General features: G+C 48.9%; 1 protein-coding gene across 2 annotated transcripts in view; it reads left to right on the forward strand.

Annotated features, from left to right (window-relative positions):
- Positions 1-16,588, forward strand: part of TYW5 (tRNA-yW synthesizing protein 5) — a 74,820-nt gene that overhangs the window by 7,270 nt on the left and 50,962 nt on the right. For both annotated transcript variants that reach the window (XM_030209987.1, XM_030209988.1), the window contains exon 2: positions 5,251-5,405. In XM_030209987.1, coding sequence (XP_030065847.1) covers positions 5,251-5,405 — 155 coding nt within the window. The remainder of the gene's footprint in view (positions 1-5,250; positions 5,406-16,588) is intronic.

Consider the following 16,588-nt stretch of genomic DNA (forward strand, 5'->3'; position numbering starts at 1 on the left):
AAGTAAGTTGAGCATGGGAGGAATTGAGTGCAGAACCAGATTTACACGTTAGAGTGATAAATCACCTGGACTGGATGGTACACACCCCAGGGTATTGAAAGAACTCAAACATGAAATTGCTTGCTGATCTGCTGCTATTGATCTGTAACCTGTTGTTAAAATAAGTACATAAGTATTGCCACACTGGGACAGACCAAAGGTCCATCAAGCCCAGCATCCTGTTTCCAACAGTGGCCAATCCAGGTCACAAATACCTGGCAGGATCCCAAAAAAGCTCAATACATTTTATTCTGCTTATCCGAGAAATAAGCAGTGGATTTTCCCCAAGTCATTTTAATAGTGGTCTATGGACTTTTTATTTAGGAAGCCATCTAGACCCTTTTTAAACCCCACTAAGCTATCCACCTTTACCACATTCTCTGGCAACGAATTCCAGAGTTTAATTACATGTTGAGTGAAGAAAATTTTCATCAATTCGTATTAAATTTACTACCTGAAGACTGGAAGGTGGCCAATGTGATGCCGATTTTTAAAAAGGGTTCTGAGTGGTCCGGGAAATTACAGACTGATAAGCTTGACTTCAGTGCAGGGCAAAATAGTGGAAACTATTATAAAGAATAAAATTACAGAATACGTAGACAAACATGGTTTAGTGGGACAGAGTCAGCATGGATTCAGCAAAGGCAGGTCTTGCCTCACCAATTTGCTTCATTTCTTTAAAGGTGTGAATAAACATGTCAATAAAGGTGAACTGGTTGATGCAGTGTATCTGGATTTTCAGAAAGCTTTTGACAAAGTTCCTCATGAGAGACTCGTGAGAAAATTAGAGTCATGGGATAGGAGACGATGTTCTTCTGTGGATTAAGAATTGGTTATTGGAGAGAAAACAGAGGGTAGGGTTAAATGACCATTTTCTCAGTGGAGGAGGGTGAATAGTGAAGTGCCGCAGGGATCTGTACTGGGACTGGTGCTATTTAGCATGTATAAATGATCTGGAAATCAGAATGATGAGTGAGGTGATTAAATTTGCAGATGACACAAAACTATTCAAAGTTGTCAAAACACATGCAGATTGTGAAAAATTGCAGGAAGACCTTAGGAAACTGGAAGAATGGGTGTCCAAATGATAGATGAAATTTAATGTGGACAAATGCAAAGTGATGCACATTGGGAAGAATAATCCGAATCATAGTTTGATGCTAGGGTCCACCTTAGAAGTCAGCACTCAAGAAAAAGATCTAGGTGGTGTTGTAGATAATACGCTGAAATCTTCTGCCTAGTGTGTGGCGGCAGCCAAAAAAAGCAAACAGGATGCTAGGATTTATTAGGAAAGGGATGCAAAATAAGACCAACAATATTATAATGCCTCTGTATTTGCTTCATGACGTGACCACAACTTGAGTATTGCATTCAATTCTGGTTGCCATATCTCAAAAAAAGATATAGTGGAATTAGAAAAGATTCAAAGATGAGCAACCATTAGTCCACCATAGTACCACGTTTTGCCATTCCGGCTGCGTCAGGGACTTACTAGTTTCTCTTAAGTCATCTTATCAGCACTTATCTTCATAGTCAGCCATCTTGTTGGTCTAGTGGATTAATCTCTGTGAAGTAATAACAGCTATCCGATTTACAGCAGAGTGCAGTCAATGTCGGGATGGAACAATAAATTTGAAGATAAGTACTTATTGGATTGATTATTGAAGATACAGTGGTGGAAATAAGTATTTGATCCCTTGCTGATTTTGTAAGTTTGCCCACTGACAAAGACATGAGCAGCCCATAATTGAAGGGTAGGTTATTGGTAACAGTGAGAGATAGCACATCACAAATTAAATCCGGAAAATCACATTGTGGAAAGTATATGAATTTATTTGCATTCTGCAGAGGGAAATAAGTATTTAATCCCTCTGGCAAACAAGACCTAATACTTGGTGGCAAAACCCTTGTTGGCAAGCACAGCGGTCAGACGTCTTCTGTAGTTGATGATGAGGTTTGCACACATGTCAGGAGGAATTTTGGTCCACTCCTCTTTGCAGATCATCTCTAAATCATTAAGAGTTCTGGGCTGTCGCTTGGCAACTCGCAGCTTCAGCTCCCTCCATAAGTTTTCAATGGGATTAAGGTCTGGTGACTGGCTAGGCCACTCCATGACCCTAATGTGCTTCTTCCTGAGCCACTCCTTTGTTGCCTTGGCTGTATGTTTTGGGTCATTGTCGTGCTGGAAGACCCAGCCACGACCCATTTTTAAGGCCCTGGTGGAGGGAAGGAGGTTGTCACTCAGAATTGTACGGTACATGGCCCCATCCATTCTCCCATTGATGCGGTGAAGTAGTCCTGTGCCCTTAGCAGAGAAACACCCCCAAAACATAACATTTCCACCTCCATGCTTGACAGTGGGGACGGTGTTCTTTGGGTCATAGGCAGCATTTCTCTTCCTCCAAACACGGCGAGTTGAGTTCATGCCAAAGAGCTCAATTTTTGTCTCATCTGACCACAGCACCTTCTCCCAATCACTCTCGGCATCATCCAGGTGTTCACTGGCAAACTTCAGACGGGCCCATCACATGTGCCTTCCGGAGCAGGGGGACCTTGCGGGCACTGCAGGATTGCAATCCGTTATGTCGTAATGTGTTACCAATGGTTTTCGTGGTGACAGTGGTCCCAGCTGCCTTGAGATCATTGACAAGTTCCCCCCTTGTAGTTGTAGGCTGATTTCTAACCTTCCTCATGATCAAGGATACCCCACGAGGTGAGATTTTGAGTGGAGCCCCAGATCTTTGTCGATTGACAGTCATTTTGTACTTCTTCCATTTTCTTACTATGGCACCAACAGTTGTCTCCTTCTCGCCCAGCGTCTTACTGATAGTTTTGTAGCCCATTCCAGCCTTGTGCAGGTGTATGATCTTGTCCCTGACATCCTTAGACAGCTCCTTGCTCTTGGCCATTTTGTAGAGGTTAGAGTCTGACTGATTCACTGAGTCTGTGGACAGGTGTCTTTCATACAGGTGACCATTGCCGACAGCTGTCTGTCATGCAGGTAACGAGTTGATTTGGAGCATCTACCTGGTCTGTAGGGGCCAGATCTCTTACTGGTTGGTGGGGGATCAAATACTTATTTCCCTCTGCAGAATGCAAATAAATTCATATACTTTCCACAATGTGATTTTCCGGATTTAATTTGTGATGTGCTATCTCTCACTGTTACCAATAACCTACCCTTCAATTATGGGCTGCTCATGTCTTTGTCAGTGGGCAAACTTACAAAATCAGCAAGGGATCAAATACTTATTTCCACCACTGTATATATTTTGATTGTTGGACATTGTAGCTAATCTTTATTGGATAATTGAAAAAAAATTTATACATAAACATTTTTTCTAAAAAAAAAAAAAAGTATGAAAAATAATTAATGGACTGACGAGGATATAGGGTATGGCAGCCCATGTACGTTTGGTTTGCATACATGTAAAAAGAGTGAAATGACCACATTTGAGGTTTCAACTAAACATAGTGTGAGAGTGCAGGTGAAAGGGGATCTGGGAAGGCACGAAGAAAGGGGGTACAGGGAGCCGGGGAATCCCAACGGGGCAGATTTCATGTGCACAACACCCACATTCAGAAAGCTGGGCTACCGGAGGCAGAGAGGTTGGCTGGGTTAAGGAAGAAGGGGAGGAACTACCAGTCCCAGAATCCTTCTCTTCCCCACCCGGCTGTGCAAGAGTTAGGGGAGGAGATAGAAGATTGGGAAATGGTCTCTGAGGAAGGTGATGAGGGCCAGCTGGAGGGATTGAGGGCGGGGGAAGTTGGAGAGGAGGATAAAATGGAGATTACTGAAGGGCTAGGAGAAGAACAGATGGAGATTGGAGCCCTGGCTCAAACCCAAAAAGCTGCTGTAAGAGGGTGGCTAGCTGTACCTTGGAGAGACTGGTGGAAGACCGGAGGAGAGAGGCTGAGGCACTGGGGGAAATCTCTACTAAAGAGGAAACAGGTGCAGCCTGTGGGAGAGAAAGAGCTGGGCACAATTGAAACCCCAGCCTGAACCAGGTGGGAATAAAGCTGTGTAACCATGCTGTAAGAAGGTGCAAGAAAGACTGTGTAAACTGTTGCATACTAAAAAGGTCTGGGCTGCAACCTACCAAGCTATTGGGTTTTCCCTCTGATAATGTACTGTTCCCTAAGTGAAGTAATCTGAGCTAAAGTGAAGTGAAGTTATATGGACTGTTTTTGAATCTGAATTTGACTGTGTTGAACCTGAATTGTGCTCTGGGCTGCTGGCCTAAACAACCTGGAGTGAAAGGTGTTTTGTTTGATTTGAAGCAAGAAAATAAAAGCTCTTACTTATAAACATTGGGCATTGAATGTGCCTCTGTGAAAGGAACGGAGGGAGGAGGAAGTCCTGGGAGTTCGCAAGGCCTGGAGCCAAGGCTCAGAGGAGCCAGATTGCTGTGGAGTGAAGGCAACAGTCGTGTGGAGGAAGAGGCAGCTAAGCAGGGTCGAGCCTGGCTGGGTCCTGGATGGGCGACCCAGCTACAATAGCAATCATTAAGAAAGCTACAAGTTCAGTCACTAGCTTTCACAGTAGAGTTTACAAGAAAGAAAAGGAAACACACAACTGCTTCCTCATCAGGGGAAGAGGTTGCATGGTGTGCCTCATGGAGTCAGCCGGAGCATTACATTATTGAGGGTTAAAAAGGCACTGGAGGGCAGGGCCATTGTGAAGAGACTAAATTAAGTCTGCTTTGGTCTTTATGGAGGAAGTTATAAAGAAGATATTCATCCCAAAAATGGTATTTAATGGTGACAAATCAGAGGAACTGAAACAAATCTCAATGAACCAGGAAGACGTAATAGAGCAAACTGACAAATTTAAAGAGTAGCAAATCAACTGGACCAGGTGGTATATACCCCAGAGCACTGAACGAACTCAACTTGAAATTGCATACTATTAGTAATGTGCAACCTATCATTAAAATTGACTATGGTACCTGAAAATATAACCATTTTTATAAACAGTTCCAGAGGTGATCTGATAAACTTGGTTTAATGGGACAAAAGCCAGTATGAACTTAGCCAAGGGAAGTCTTGCCTTACCCATCTGCTACATTTTTTTGAAGGTGTGACTAAGTCCTTTAGACATTGACCTAAGTGCTGTTATATAACACTGCTGAAATTAAGTTGTTGGCTGCCTCTTTCCCCTTGTTATGGCTTGGGTACAGAGCGTTGATGCTAAGTATGTTCACTTTACAGAGAAGGCCTATGGTAATTAAGGGACTTGACTTGGGGCCCTGCACCACAAAGTGGACAGTGGATTATATCTGTAAGGCTGGAGGAAGTAAGGAAGTGAAGATACATGTCTCCCCTGTTGCCCAGATGGACTTCCTCAACAAGAATTTTATTTACAGGTATGCATTTCATCAAGACTTTCCTGTTTCTAAATTTGGGTATTGATATCTTCCAGAAATTGATCCTACCTGTTTGTTTTTGTTCATTTGAACTGGAAGTTCTGTTGGATAAGGAAAACAAAATTGCCTGCTCTCTAGTCCGATTTAATGTTTCATGCCCTGGTATTATTTTCAGATCAGACCTTTCTCTAATAGGAAAATTATTTTTCCCCAATATACTTCACTAGCATTGAATAGTTCAAGCATTACTTTAATCATTTTCTGACTCCTATTAAGTTCAGCATTAGCTTGTACATAAAATTTAGAGGAACTACTATGTTAACCTTAGTCTTTGCATATGTGTTGGATGGCATTATGGCAAACCCTAATCTCTATCCTACTGGTATTCATTAACACTTAACACTGTATAAGCTCTTGACCATTCAATGAGAATGTGAGCAAATAACCAAAGTACATTCAAAGTGTTACTACTGGCTATCTTTTGCTCCCTGGACTGGCCAAGGCTAAGGATGTTGTGGAGGTGATGTTCATAGGGAGATTAGGACTGAGAGTTGTCATTAAATTTTCAACACCTACTGGTTGGAATTATAGCCCATGATTGCAGGATTCTGGAAGGAACCCTGGTGCATATCTATAGGAGGTTAGAAGTGATACAGAGGCATGTGCGGAGACTCACTGCTGGGCCTCTCTTTAATAAGTCTGTAATGGCTGAAATGTGGGACCATATGCAGAAAGCACAGTTGTGCAATGGTGGGGCCACCCCTGCATGGCTGTTGCTGCAATGATTGGACTTAAGTAAGTTAGGAGCGGTTATAAAATAGGGAAAAAAATTCCTGGATAGTGTGAGCAGGATAGCAAGAGCACTATAGTGAGCAGGTGGAGGAGGAGACAGGAGGAGAGTTTTCCTCCCAGGGTAAGGGACCACAAGTCCCAGATTCCCCTTGGAGGAAAAGTTTGCCCTCTGGTGGAGAAAAGCTCGATAAGAGAGCAATATAGGAGAGAGAACCGCAGTCGCCAGAAACCACCAGGACAAGGTAAAACTCATGACTCGCAGGAAGCAGAGGGGCAAGGGAATGATTGGGAAATGTGTTCTAATCAAAGTGATGAGCAACAGCTGCAGGAGACAGGGGTGGAGGAGGCTATGGAGTGGGATAAGAATTGAGTAGAGGAAGAGAAAGGGGAGGGAGTAGAGCTGATGGATGTCTCCACTCTAGCTCGAGCCTCCAAGGTGGTGTTCTGGAGCCGACTTGCACCGGCTCACAAGAGCCGGTTCTTAAATTTTTTAAGATCTTGTGAGCCGGCTGTTCTGCAGGGCGAGCTGGCTCTGGTAAACAAGGTAAGCGTGGCAGGAGGGTGCCACAAGCCATGCTTACCCCATTTACCTCACCTCCCACCACTGCCCTCGTTTGCCTGCGCCGCCCTGGGCGGGGGGGGGGGGGGGGGGTTAAATCGTTTTTATTACCTCCGTCGAAGTGGCCACATCATTGAAAGCCCTGCCCATCTCTAGCCTTCCCTTTGTGAGTTCATTCCCTCAGAGTCCCGCCTTCTGACTTCATTTCCTCTTTCTGCGAGGGTGGGACTCTGAGGGAACGAACTCACGAAGGGAAGGCTAGAGACAGGCAGGGCTTTCAATGATGCGGCCGCTTCAGTGGAGCGAGGTAATAAAAAAGATTTAAACCAAATGTGGCAGGAAGAAAAAGGGGGATGTTGGGGGGAGAAGAGGGCGGGTAGGTGGATATGAATGGGAGGGGAGGATGGGGGCAAAGGAGAATCGCTGGACATAGATGGAAGTGGGAAGGCAGGGGAGAGAGGAGAATCGCTGGGGATGGATGGATGGAGGGGGGCAGGGGAGAGAAGAGAATCACTAGGTATGGATGGATGGATGGAGGGGGGCAGGGGAGAGAAGAGAATTGCTGGGTATGGATGGATAGAGGGGGGCAGTGGAGAGAAGAGAATTGCTGGGTATGGATGGATGGAGGGGGCAGGGGAGAGAAGAGAATTGCTGGGTATGGATGGAGGGCAGGGGAGAGGAGAATTACTGGACATGGGTGGATGGAGGGGAGGTCAGGGGAGAGGAGAGTTGCTGGACATGGGTGGATGGAGGGGAGGGCAGGGGGGAGAGGAGGGTTGCTGGACATGGATGGAGGAGAGGGAAGGGAGAGAGAAGAAATGCTGGACATGGATGGAGGGGAGGGAAGAGTGAGGAAGGAGATGAGATGAGGGAAAAGGAAGAGAGGAGAAAAACTGCACATGGATGAAGAAAATAGGCAGAAGCTGGATCCACTGGACAGTCAAGTCTGCGGAGGACCCAGCTTTTACCACGGATGTCTGTCCTTCTTTGTTAATTGTACAGCGCTGCGCAACCCTAGTAGCGCTTTAGAAATGTTAAATAGTAGTAGTAGTAGTACAAGAAATGAAGAAGAAAGGCGGAAAGTAAAGAAATAAATGGAAAGGAAGCCCTGGAAACGGAGTTAAGAGGCCAGATAGCAGCAGAATCAGATACTGGGCCAGCATGATCAGAAAAACAAAGTCACCAGACAACAAAGGTAGAAAAGTTTATATTTATTTACTTATGTATGGTATTTTATCCCACATTAAACATGAATTAGATTGGAACCTGGGCTCATTTAATTTTTTTTGGTCATGGGAGGAGCCAGCATTCGTAGTGTACTGGTCCCCCTCACATGCCAGGACACCAACCGGGCACCCTAGGGGGCACTGCAGTGGACTTCACAAATTGCTCCCAGGTGCATAGCTCCCTTACCTTTGGTGCTGAGCCCCCCCCCCCCCCCCAAACCCACTCCCCACAACTGTACACCACTACCATAGACCTAAGGGGTGAAGGGGGCACCTACATGTGGGTACGGTGGGTTTTGAAGGGCACACATTTACCAGCACAAGTGTAACAGGTAGGGGAGGGATGGGCCTGGGTCCGCCTGCCTGAAGTGCACTGCACCCACTAAAACTGCTCCAGGGACCTGCATATTGCTGTCATGGAGCTGGGTATGACATTAGAGGCTGGCAAAAATATTTTTTAAACTTTTTTTTTTAGGGTGAGGGGGGGGGGGGGGGTTGGTGACCACTGGGGGAGTAAGGGGAGGTCATCCCCGATTCCCTCCGGTGGTCATCTGGTCAGTTTGGGCACCTTTTTGCGGCTTGGTCGTGAAAAAAAATGGACCAAGTAAAGTCAACCAAATGTTCATCAGGGATGCCCTACATTTTTCCATTCCATATCATCATGCTGATCAATCCATAGACTGGTGGGTTGTGTCCATCTACCAGCAGGTGGAGATAGAGAGCAATCCTTTTGCCTCCCTATATGTGGTCATGTGCTGCCGGAAACTCCTCAGTATGTTCTCTATCTCAGCAGGTGGTGGTCACACACAGCAGCAGCTCTGGCTAGGTCTCCAAGCCTAATCCTTAGGTTTGTTGAGTACCTGGGGTTGAGGGCTCTTCTTGAGCAAGTGCAAACCTGGTGGTGCCAGGTCCCTCCTTTTCTCCCCCCTCCCGCTGGCTCCGTTAAAAAAAAAAAAAAAAATTTGGACGTCCTTGGCGTTTATTCCAACGTTTATATCAGCGTTTATTGCAGCTGCTCACTGGGACACCAGTTCGTTACAGCTCGGAGCGAGAAGCAGGTAATTTTTACCTTTTGTAGCGGGCAGGGGGTTCCCCGATTGGTCTCCACGTGGCCTATGGCGTCGGAGGGCGAGGGCGTGAAGAATCGCTCCCCAGACCGCGTGTGCGTGTCTAGCAGGGATGCGGGGGTTTCAAAACCTGAATCGCCGCCTTTGGGCGTCAGTTTGGAGGCTGGTCAGTGTCCCGGTTCTTCCTCCGGTGCGGCGATTTTTCCCGCCATAAACGCCCATACCCCACTGCTCGCTCACCCCCCCCCCCCCCATTTTGGCCAGCCACTCTGCTCGGACGGCTTCTTTTTGGGCCGCCCTCGAGGTGGGAGACGTTAATGCTAGGGTCGCCCTTGATTCGGGCGACGGCAAGAAAGCGGCCAAAGTTAAGCGCCGTTTTTCCCATGTGGCTCCTTCTCGGAGTTTCGCGCCGGACGCCATTTTTTCCAGGCCCTAGAGGACTCTGAGGCATATTTTCAAAGCACTTAGCCTTCCAAAGTTCCATAGAAACCTGTGGAACTTTAGAAGGCTAAGTGCTTTGAAAATATGCCTATCTGTCTCCTCTGATGTAGATGAGGGCAGCGTATCTGAGTTCTCCCAACGTTCCTGTCAGGTTCTCAGGTTCAGAGCCCACGGGGCTGGGTTCTGGAGCAAATGTGAGCCCTTGGGCTGCTGACGAGGAGCGACAGCAGCAGGCAAAACCCACCAACCAACACTGGGCAAGCACACCGACACCGGCAGGGACTGCAGGCACCGCCCAGCGAGCCGGAACACATGGACTGGAACACTGGACTGGAATTCCCCGGACTGGATGACACAGGACTGGAACACTGGACTGGAATCCCCCGGACTGGAGGACACAGGACTGGAACACCGGACTGGAGCACACCGGACTGGTCCACACAGCTTCACCTGCACTTAGCTACTAAGCCCCCCAGGAGTTGAGCTCCTGGGTTCGAGTAGCCGGCAGGACTTACTGGATACCGGATGACACAGGGACCAGGACTGGAAACAGAAGTACTCCTAAACCTAAACGGATCTACGTGCTCCCAAGCCCTAAACCAGCAGGAGTGTTCCTAACAGTAAACTGACAAAAGGACTTCCTAAGCCCTATACTAACCAGGAGCTCCTAAGCCCTGCTCAAGAAAGGGACTTCCTAAGCCCTAAACTAACAGAGCAGGGAACTAAACACAAAGCTAACACAGGTGCTACTAAGCACCAAAGCTACAAGCAGAGCTCTACACTAATAAGCTAAACACAAAACTACCAAGCTACCTAAGCACTGCTCTAGCAAGCTAGATACAACTAACAAGGTGCTTCCTAAGCACTACTCTGGCAAGCAACCAGAAGAGCTCCTAGCACTAAAAGGGAAAACAGGGGAGCCACAAGGAAAAAGCAGGGAAGCTAACACATAAGCCAAAAGTGATTCTAAATCACCAAACACCAACAGCAAAGACTGCAATGCTCCCAATAGCACAAACACCAGAAGTACTTCTAACAGAGTGGAGGAGTGGCCTAGTGGTTAGGGTGGTGGACTTTGGTCCTGGGGAACTGAGGAACTGAGTTCGATTCCCACTTCAGGCACAGGCAGCTCCTTGTGACTCTGGGCAAGTCACTTAACCCTCCATTGCCACATGTAAGCCGCATTGAGCCTGCCCTGAGTGGGAAAGCGCGGGGTACAAATGTAACAACAACAACAGCAAACTCTGCAGTGTTCCTAACAACACCAAACCCTGAAGTACTTCTATCAGCAACAGAGCTTCCAAAGCCCTACACACAGCAATGCTTCCAACACCAAGAGGGAAAAGCAGGGGAACCAAAGGGAAAAGCAGGAAAGCTAAACACACAGACACCAGTGCACACTGCACTAACACTAACCTGGCCCTTAGCAAAAGCAAGCAGGGAAACTAGACACAAAGTCAGAAGTGCACACTGCACCACCCTACCTAAAGCAAACACCACTGTTGAAAAGGCTCTGAAGGAAACAACACCACTTCCTTATCAAGGCCCTCCCTGATGATGTCACACTCCCTAGACCTAGGCAAAAGCACACTGACCCAGAGAGGCCCAACCCACACCAATGCAACACCATGAAGCACTTGAAGCCAGTACACCCAAAGAGAGGTAGAGCTAACTCAGTCCACCCACACAGCTGTAGTAAAGTAAAACAATTAACCCCATGCTGCTGGAAGCTGCCAGCACAGAGAGACAGAGCCAGCTCCAAAAGGACAGAGAAAAGAAACAGAAGCCAGCTAAGAAGCTGACCCCCAGGAAAGAGGTAAGTTTGAGAGGGGTTCTGACCCCAATCATAACAGGTCCTTTGGGGATTCCTTGGAGGAAACGGATTCCCGCTCGGATGGAGCGGATGACCCCTCTGCAGCGCGGATCTTTCGCTCAGAGGATTTGCCCAACCTGTTAGTGCAGGCCATGAGCATTTTGAAGATTTCCTCTCCGGAAGACGTCTCTCCCTCAGCCTCTGCTGGCTCTGCCATTATGCTGGGGACGAAGCGCCCGCCTAGAACCTTCCACGTGCATGAGGCCATGCACACCTTGATTTCGGCTCAATGGGATGTCCCAGAAGCGAGCCTGAAAGTGGCTAGGGCTATGTCCCGCCTCTATCCTCTGCCTGAAGGTGAACGGGAGGCCTTTCTTTGGTCTACCGTGTATTCTTTAATCACTGCGGTGACTAAGAAAACGGTGTTGCTGGTGGAAGGTGGCATGGCCCTAAAGGACGCCCAAGACAGAAGATTGGAGGCGGCTTTAAGGTCGTCCTTCGAGGCGGCTGCTTTAAGTTTGCAGGCCTCAGTTTGCGGCTCCTATGTGGCCAGGGCGTGCCTGACGATTGTGCAGCGGGCTTCCCCCTCGGATCCTTCCTTGAGGGCTGATTGGCCGGCCCTGGAATCGGGCTTGGCCTACTTGGCAGACTTGCTGTATTTATTTATTTATTGCATTTGTATCCCACATTTTCCCACCTTTTTGCGGGTTCAGTGTGGCTTACAATACGTTATGAAAGATGGAAATACAGTTTGTTACAACTCAGTTATGGATTACATTGTGGGGAGTTATGCGAGACAAAGTCAAGTATCATTAAGGAATATAACAATGGAAAAGATCATTGAAACATTGAAGAGGAAACAACGGGAAACTAAAAGGGGCAGTACATTGGAAGGAAACAACGGGAAACTAAAAGGGGTAATATATAATGACAGGAAAGCATTTGGTATACATTTTCTGTGAGTAAAGGTATGAGTGTGGTGAGATTACGGGGGATGAGTAGGTGAGATTAGGGGGGATGAGAATTCAGAGTGGCTGTAATGATGCATTATAGAACAGTGAGTGTGGGCTTTATGTGTTTTGGTTCTTTCCGTAAATTTTCTCAAAAAGGTGGGTCTTCAGTAGTTTGCGGAAGGTGGTTTGCTCGTAGATCGTCCTCAGGCTGCGCGGCATTATAGAACAGTGAGTGTGGGCTTTATGTGTTTTGGTTCTTTCCGTAAATTTTCTCAAAAAGATGGGTCTTCAGTAGTTTGCGGAAGGTGGTTTGCTTGTAGATCGTCCTCAGGCTGCGCGGCAGTGAATTCCAGAACTGCGTGCTCATGTAGGAAAAGGTTGACGCGTGCAGCGCCTTGTATTTCAAGCCATTGCAATTTGGGAAGTGGAGGTTGAGGAAAGTTCGGGATGATCTTTTAGCGTTTCTGGGTGGTAAGTCTATTAAATCAGATATGTAGGCTGGGGCTTCACCGTGAATGATTTTGTGGACTAATGTGCATACTTTAAAAGTAATGCGTTCCTTGAGTGGTGTCTTGAGAGCCTCGGCTAAAGGTATGGCTCAGACATTCTCTGCACGGCATTGGCTTTGGCTGAAGCATTGGTCTGCTGACCACGCCTCTAAGTCTCGCCTGGCTAAGTTGCCTTTTAAAGGCAAGCTGCTCTTTGTGGTCGAGCTGGACAAAATTGTGACCGATCTCGGCACGTCTAAGGGCAAGAGGTTACCAGAGATCAGGGCTCGGGCCAGTGGTGCCCGCCCCGGTTCCTCCAAAGGACGGTTTCAGGAAGCCCGTCGGTATCGCCCGGGCAAGTCGGGCTCCTCTGCCCCCTCTTCCTTCAAGATGAACTTCTCCCCCAAGCAGCATTCCTTTCGCAGAGACCGCCGTCCCGGAGGTGCGTCCTCCGGTCCTCCCCCAGGGTCTCGTACCCAATGACGGGGCCCTGGTCCATGGGCCAGAGCAGATTGGAGGACGCCTGTCCTCGTTTCTGGGCGAGTGGACCAGGGTATCTTCAGATGCTTGGGTGCTGGAAGTCATCAGAGATGGCTACAAGCTAGAGTTCTGCTGACCCTTAAGAGATGGGTTTGTCCACTTTCCCTGCAAGTCTCCGGTCAAAGTTGTGGCAGTGCAGCGGACTTTGGACAATCTCATCCGCCTGGGTGTAGTCGTTCCGGTGCCAGAAGATCAGCTTGGCAAGGGATGTTACTCCATTTACTTTGTGGTACCAAAGAAAGGAGGTTCGGTACAGCCTATCCTCGACCTCAAAGGGGTCAATCGGGCCTTGAAAGTTCGGCACTTCCGAATGGAGACTCTCCGCTCTGTTATAGCGGCAGTGAAGGCAGGGGAGTTCCTGGCATCCTTGGACATCAAGGAAGCTTACTTGCATATTCCCATCTGGCCTCCTCATCAACGCTTTCTGCGTTTTGCAGTCCTGGGCCGACACTTCCAGTTCAGAGCCCTCCTGTTCGGGTTGGCTACTGCTCCGCGGACCTTCTCCAAAGTAATGGTGGTCATCGCGGCCTTCCTACGAAAGGAAGGAGTACAAGTCCATCCTTATCTGGACGACTGGTTGATCCGAGCCCCCTCTTATGCAGAGTGCGGCAGAGCTGTGGACCGGTGATTGCTCTTTTGAGTTCCCTGGGGTGGATCATCAACTGGGAGAAAAGCCAGCTGCACCCGACTCAGTCCCTGGAGTATCTGGGAGTTCGTTTCGACACCCAAGTGAGCAGAGTGTTCCTGCCAGACAATCGAATTGTCAAGCTTCAGGCTCAGGTGGAACAATTCCTAGTAGCCTCTCCTCTTCGGGCTTGGGCCTATGTGCAGCTGTTGGGCTCTATGACGGCCACGATGGAAGTAGTGCCCTGGGCCAGGGCTCATATGAGACCACTACAACACTCTCTTCTGCAGCGCTGGACTCCAGTGTCGGAGGATTACGCTGTGCGCCTTCCCTTGGACCCAGCGGTGCGCAAGGCGCTGAGCTGGTGGCTGAGGACAGACAAGTTGTCCGCAGGAATGCCTCTTTTGACCCCGGAGTGGGTTGTCGTCACGACGGACGCCTCTTTGATGGGCTGGGGAGCCCACTGCTTGGGAAGGACAGTGCAGGGGCTCTGGTCTCCTGCAGAGGCAAAGTGGTCTATCAACCTCCTGGAACTCAGAGCCATTCGGTTGGCGCTTTTGGAGTTTCTCCCAGTACTGGCGTTGAAGCCAGTACGGGTCCTGTCGGACAATGCCATGGCTATGGCCTATGTCAATCGCCAGGGAGGTACCAAGAGCGCCTCTCTAGCCAAGGAGGCCATGAATCTATGCCAGTGGGCGGAAGCGAACCTGGAACAGCTGTCGGCGGCCCACATTGCGGGAGTCATGAATGTCAAGGCGGACTTTCTCAGTCGCCATACCTTGGATCCCGGAGAGTGGCAGCTATCGGCTCAGGCGTTCTTGGACATCACGAAGCGCTGGGGCCAGCCGAGCCTAGATCTGATGGCGTCATCGGCCAATTGCCAAGTGCCGCACTTTTTCAGCAGAGGACGGGACCCTCGATCTCTGGGAGTAGATGCTCTTCTCCAACAGTGGCCGACACAGGAGCTTCTCTATGTGTTCCCGCCCTGGCCCATGTTGGGCAGGGTGCTAGACCGGGTGGCAAAGCATCCGGGCCGGATAATCCTGGTGGGTCCGGACTGGCCCAGACATCCCTGGTATGCGGACTTGATCAGGCTCTCAGTGGACGGTCCTCTGCGGCTGCCATCGGAGCAGGGCCTGTTGCATCAGGGTCCCGTGGTGATGGAGGATCCCTCCCCCTTTGGTCTTACGGCCTGGCTATTGAGCGGCAGCGTCCGAGGAAGAAGGGCTTCTCAGACAAGGTCATCGCCACTATGCTGAGAGCGAGGAAGCGCTCTACTTCTACTGCTTACGCCAGGGTTTGGCGTACCTTTGCATCGTGATGTGAGGCAGGCTCTCTTTCTCCCTTCACTGCTCCAATTTCTTCAGTGTTGGCGTTCCTGCAAGAAGGTCTGGAGAAGGGCCTGTCGCTCAGTTCCCTTAAAGTCCAGATAGCGGCTCTGACTTGCTTCAGGGGTCGCCTGAAGGGTGCTTCCCTGGCCTCGCAGCCAGATGTGGTGCGCTTTCTCAAGGGAGTTAATCACCTATGCCCTCCTCTGCGCTCGGTGGTGCCTGCGTGGAATCTCAATCTAGTGCTAAGAGCCTTGCAGAAGACGCCTTTTGAACCCTTGTCGAGGGCATCTCTGAAAGACCTGACGTTGAAAACAGTCTTTTTGGTGGCTATCACTTCAGCCAGAAGAGTTTCTGAGCTCCAGGCGCTATCATGTCGAGAGCCCTTTCTGCAGTTCACTGAGGCAGGAGTGTCTATTCGCACAGTGCCTTCCTTCCTGCCCAAGATTGTTTCTCGCTTCCATGTGAATCAGCAGCTCTGTTTACCCCTCTTTCGTAGGGAGGACTACCCAGAGGAGTACTCTGCTCTCAAATATCTAGATGTGAGACGAGTCATCATCAAATACTTGGAAGTGACCAATGATTTCCGGAAGTCGGATCATCTGTTTGTGCTGTTCACAGGTCCTCGTAAGGGTCTGAAGGCTGCCAAGCCTACAGTAGCACGATGGGTCAAGGAAACCATTGCAGCGGCTTATGTGGCTGCGGGGAAGGTGCCACCTATCCAGCTGAAGGCTCACTCCACTAGAGCACAGGCGGCCTCGATGGCAGAGGCCAGGTCCGTTTCCTTGGAAGAGATTTGTAGGGCGGCAACTTGGGCATTGGCTCATACCTTCTCCAGATATTACCGCTTGACTGTGGCTGCTCGGGCGGAGGCCCTGTTTGGAGCTTCAGTGTTGCGGTCAGGGATTTCTATGTCCCGCCCTGGGTGAGTACTGCTTCGGTACATCCCACCAGTCTATGGATTGATCAGCATGATGATATGGAAGGTAAAATTATGTATCATACCTGATAATTTTCTTTCCATTAATCATAGCTGATCAATCCATAGCCCCTCCCAGATATCTGTACTGTTTATATTCTGGTTGCATTTCAGGTTCAAGTTTAGTCTTCAGTTCCTGTTCAGGAGGACTTCGTGTTCAAGTTTTTTCAATTGGATTCTTCAGGAGTTGAGACGATTTTGTTGTGAGCTGCTGCATTCCTCTCCCCTTGGTTTTTCAGGGCTGGATTGAGACCTAAATTCTGCCGGCGCTCCCTCCCGCTTCGTGCAGCTGTAGGGCAGCTTTGTATCCCTCCCGCTTCGGCGGTGTTAGGGTCAGTCAGCTCCTCCCGCGGTTGCGGTTGCAGGATAAGC

This window comes from Microcaecilia unicolor, chromosome 7, assembly GCF_901765095.1.
Source record: "Microcaecilia unicolor chromosome 7, aMicUni1.1, whole genome shotgun sequence".
In the NCBI taxonomy this organism is placed as follows: Eukaryota; Metazoa; Chordata; class Amphibia; order Gymnophiona; family Siphonopidae; genus Microcaecilia; species Microcaecilia unicolor.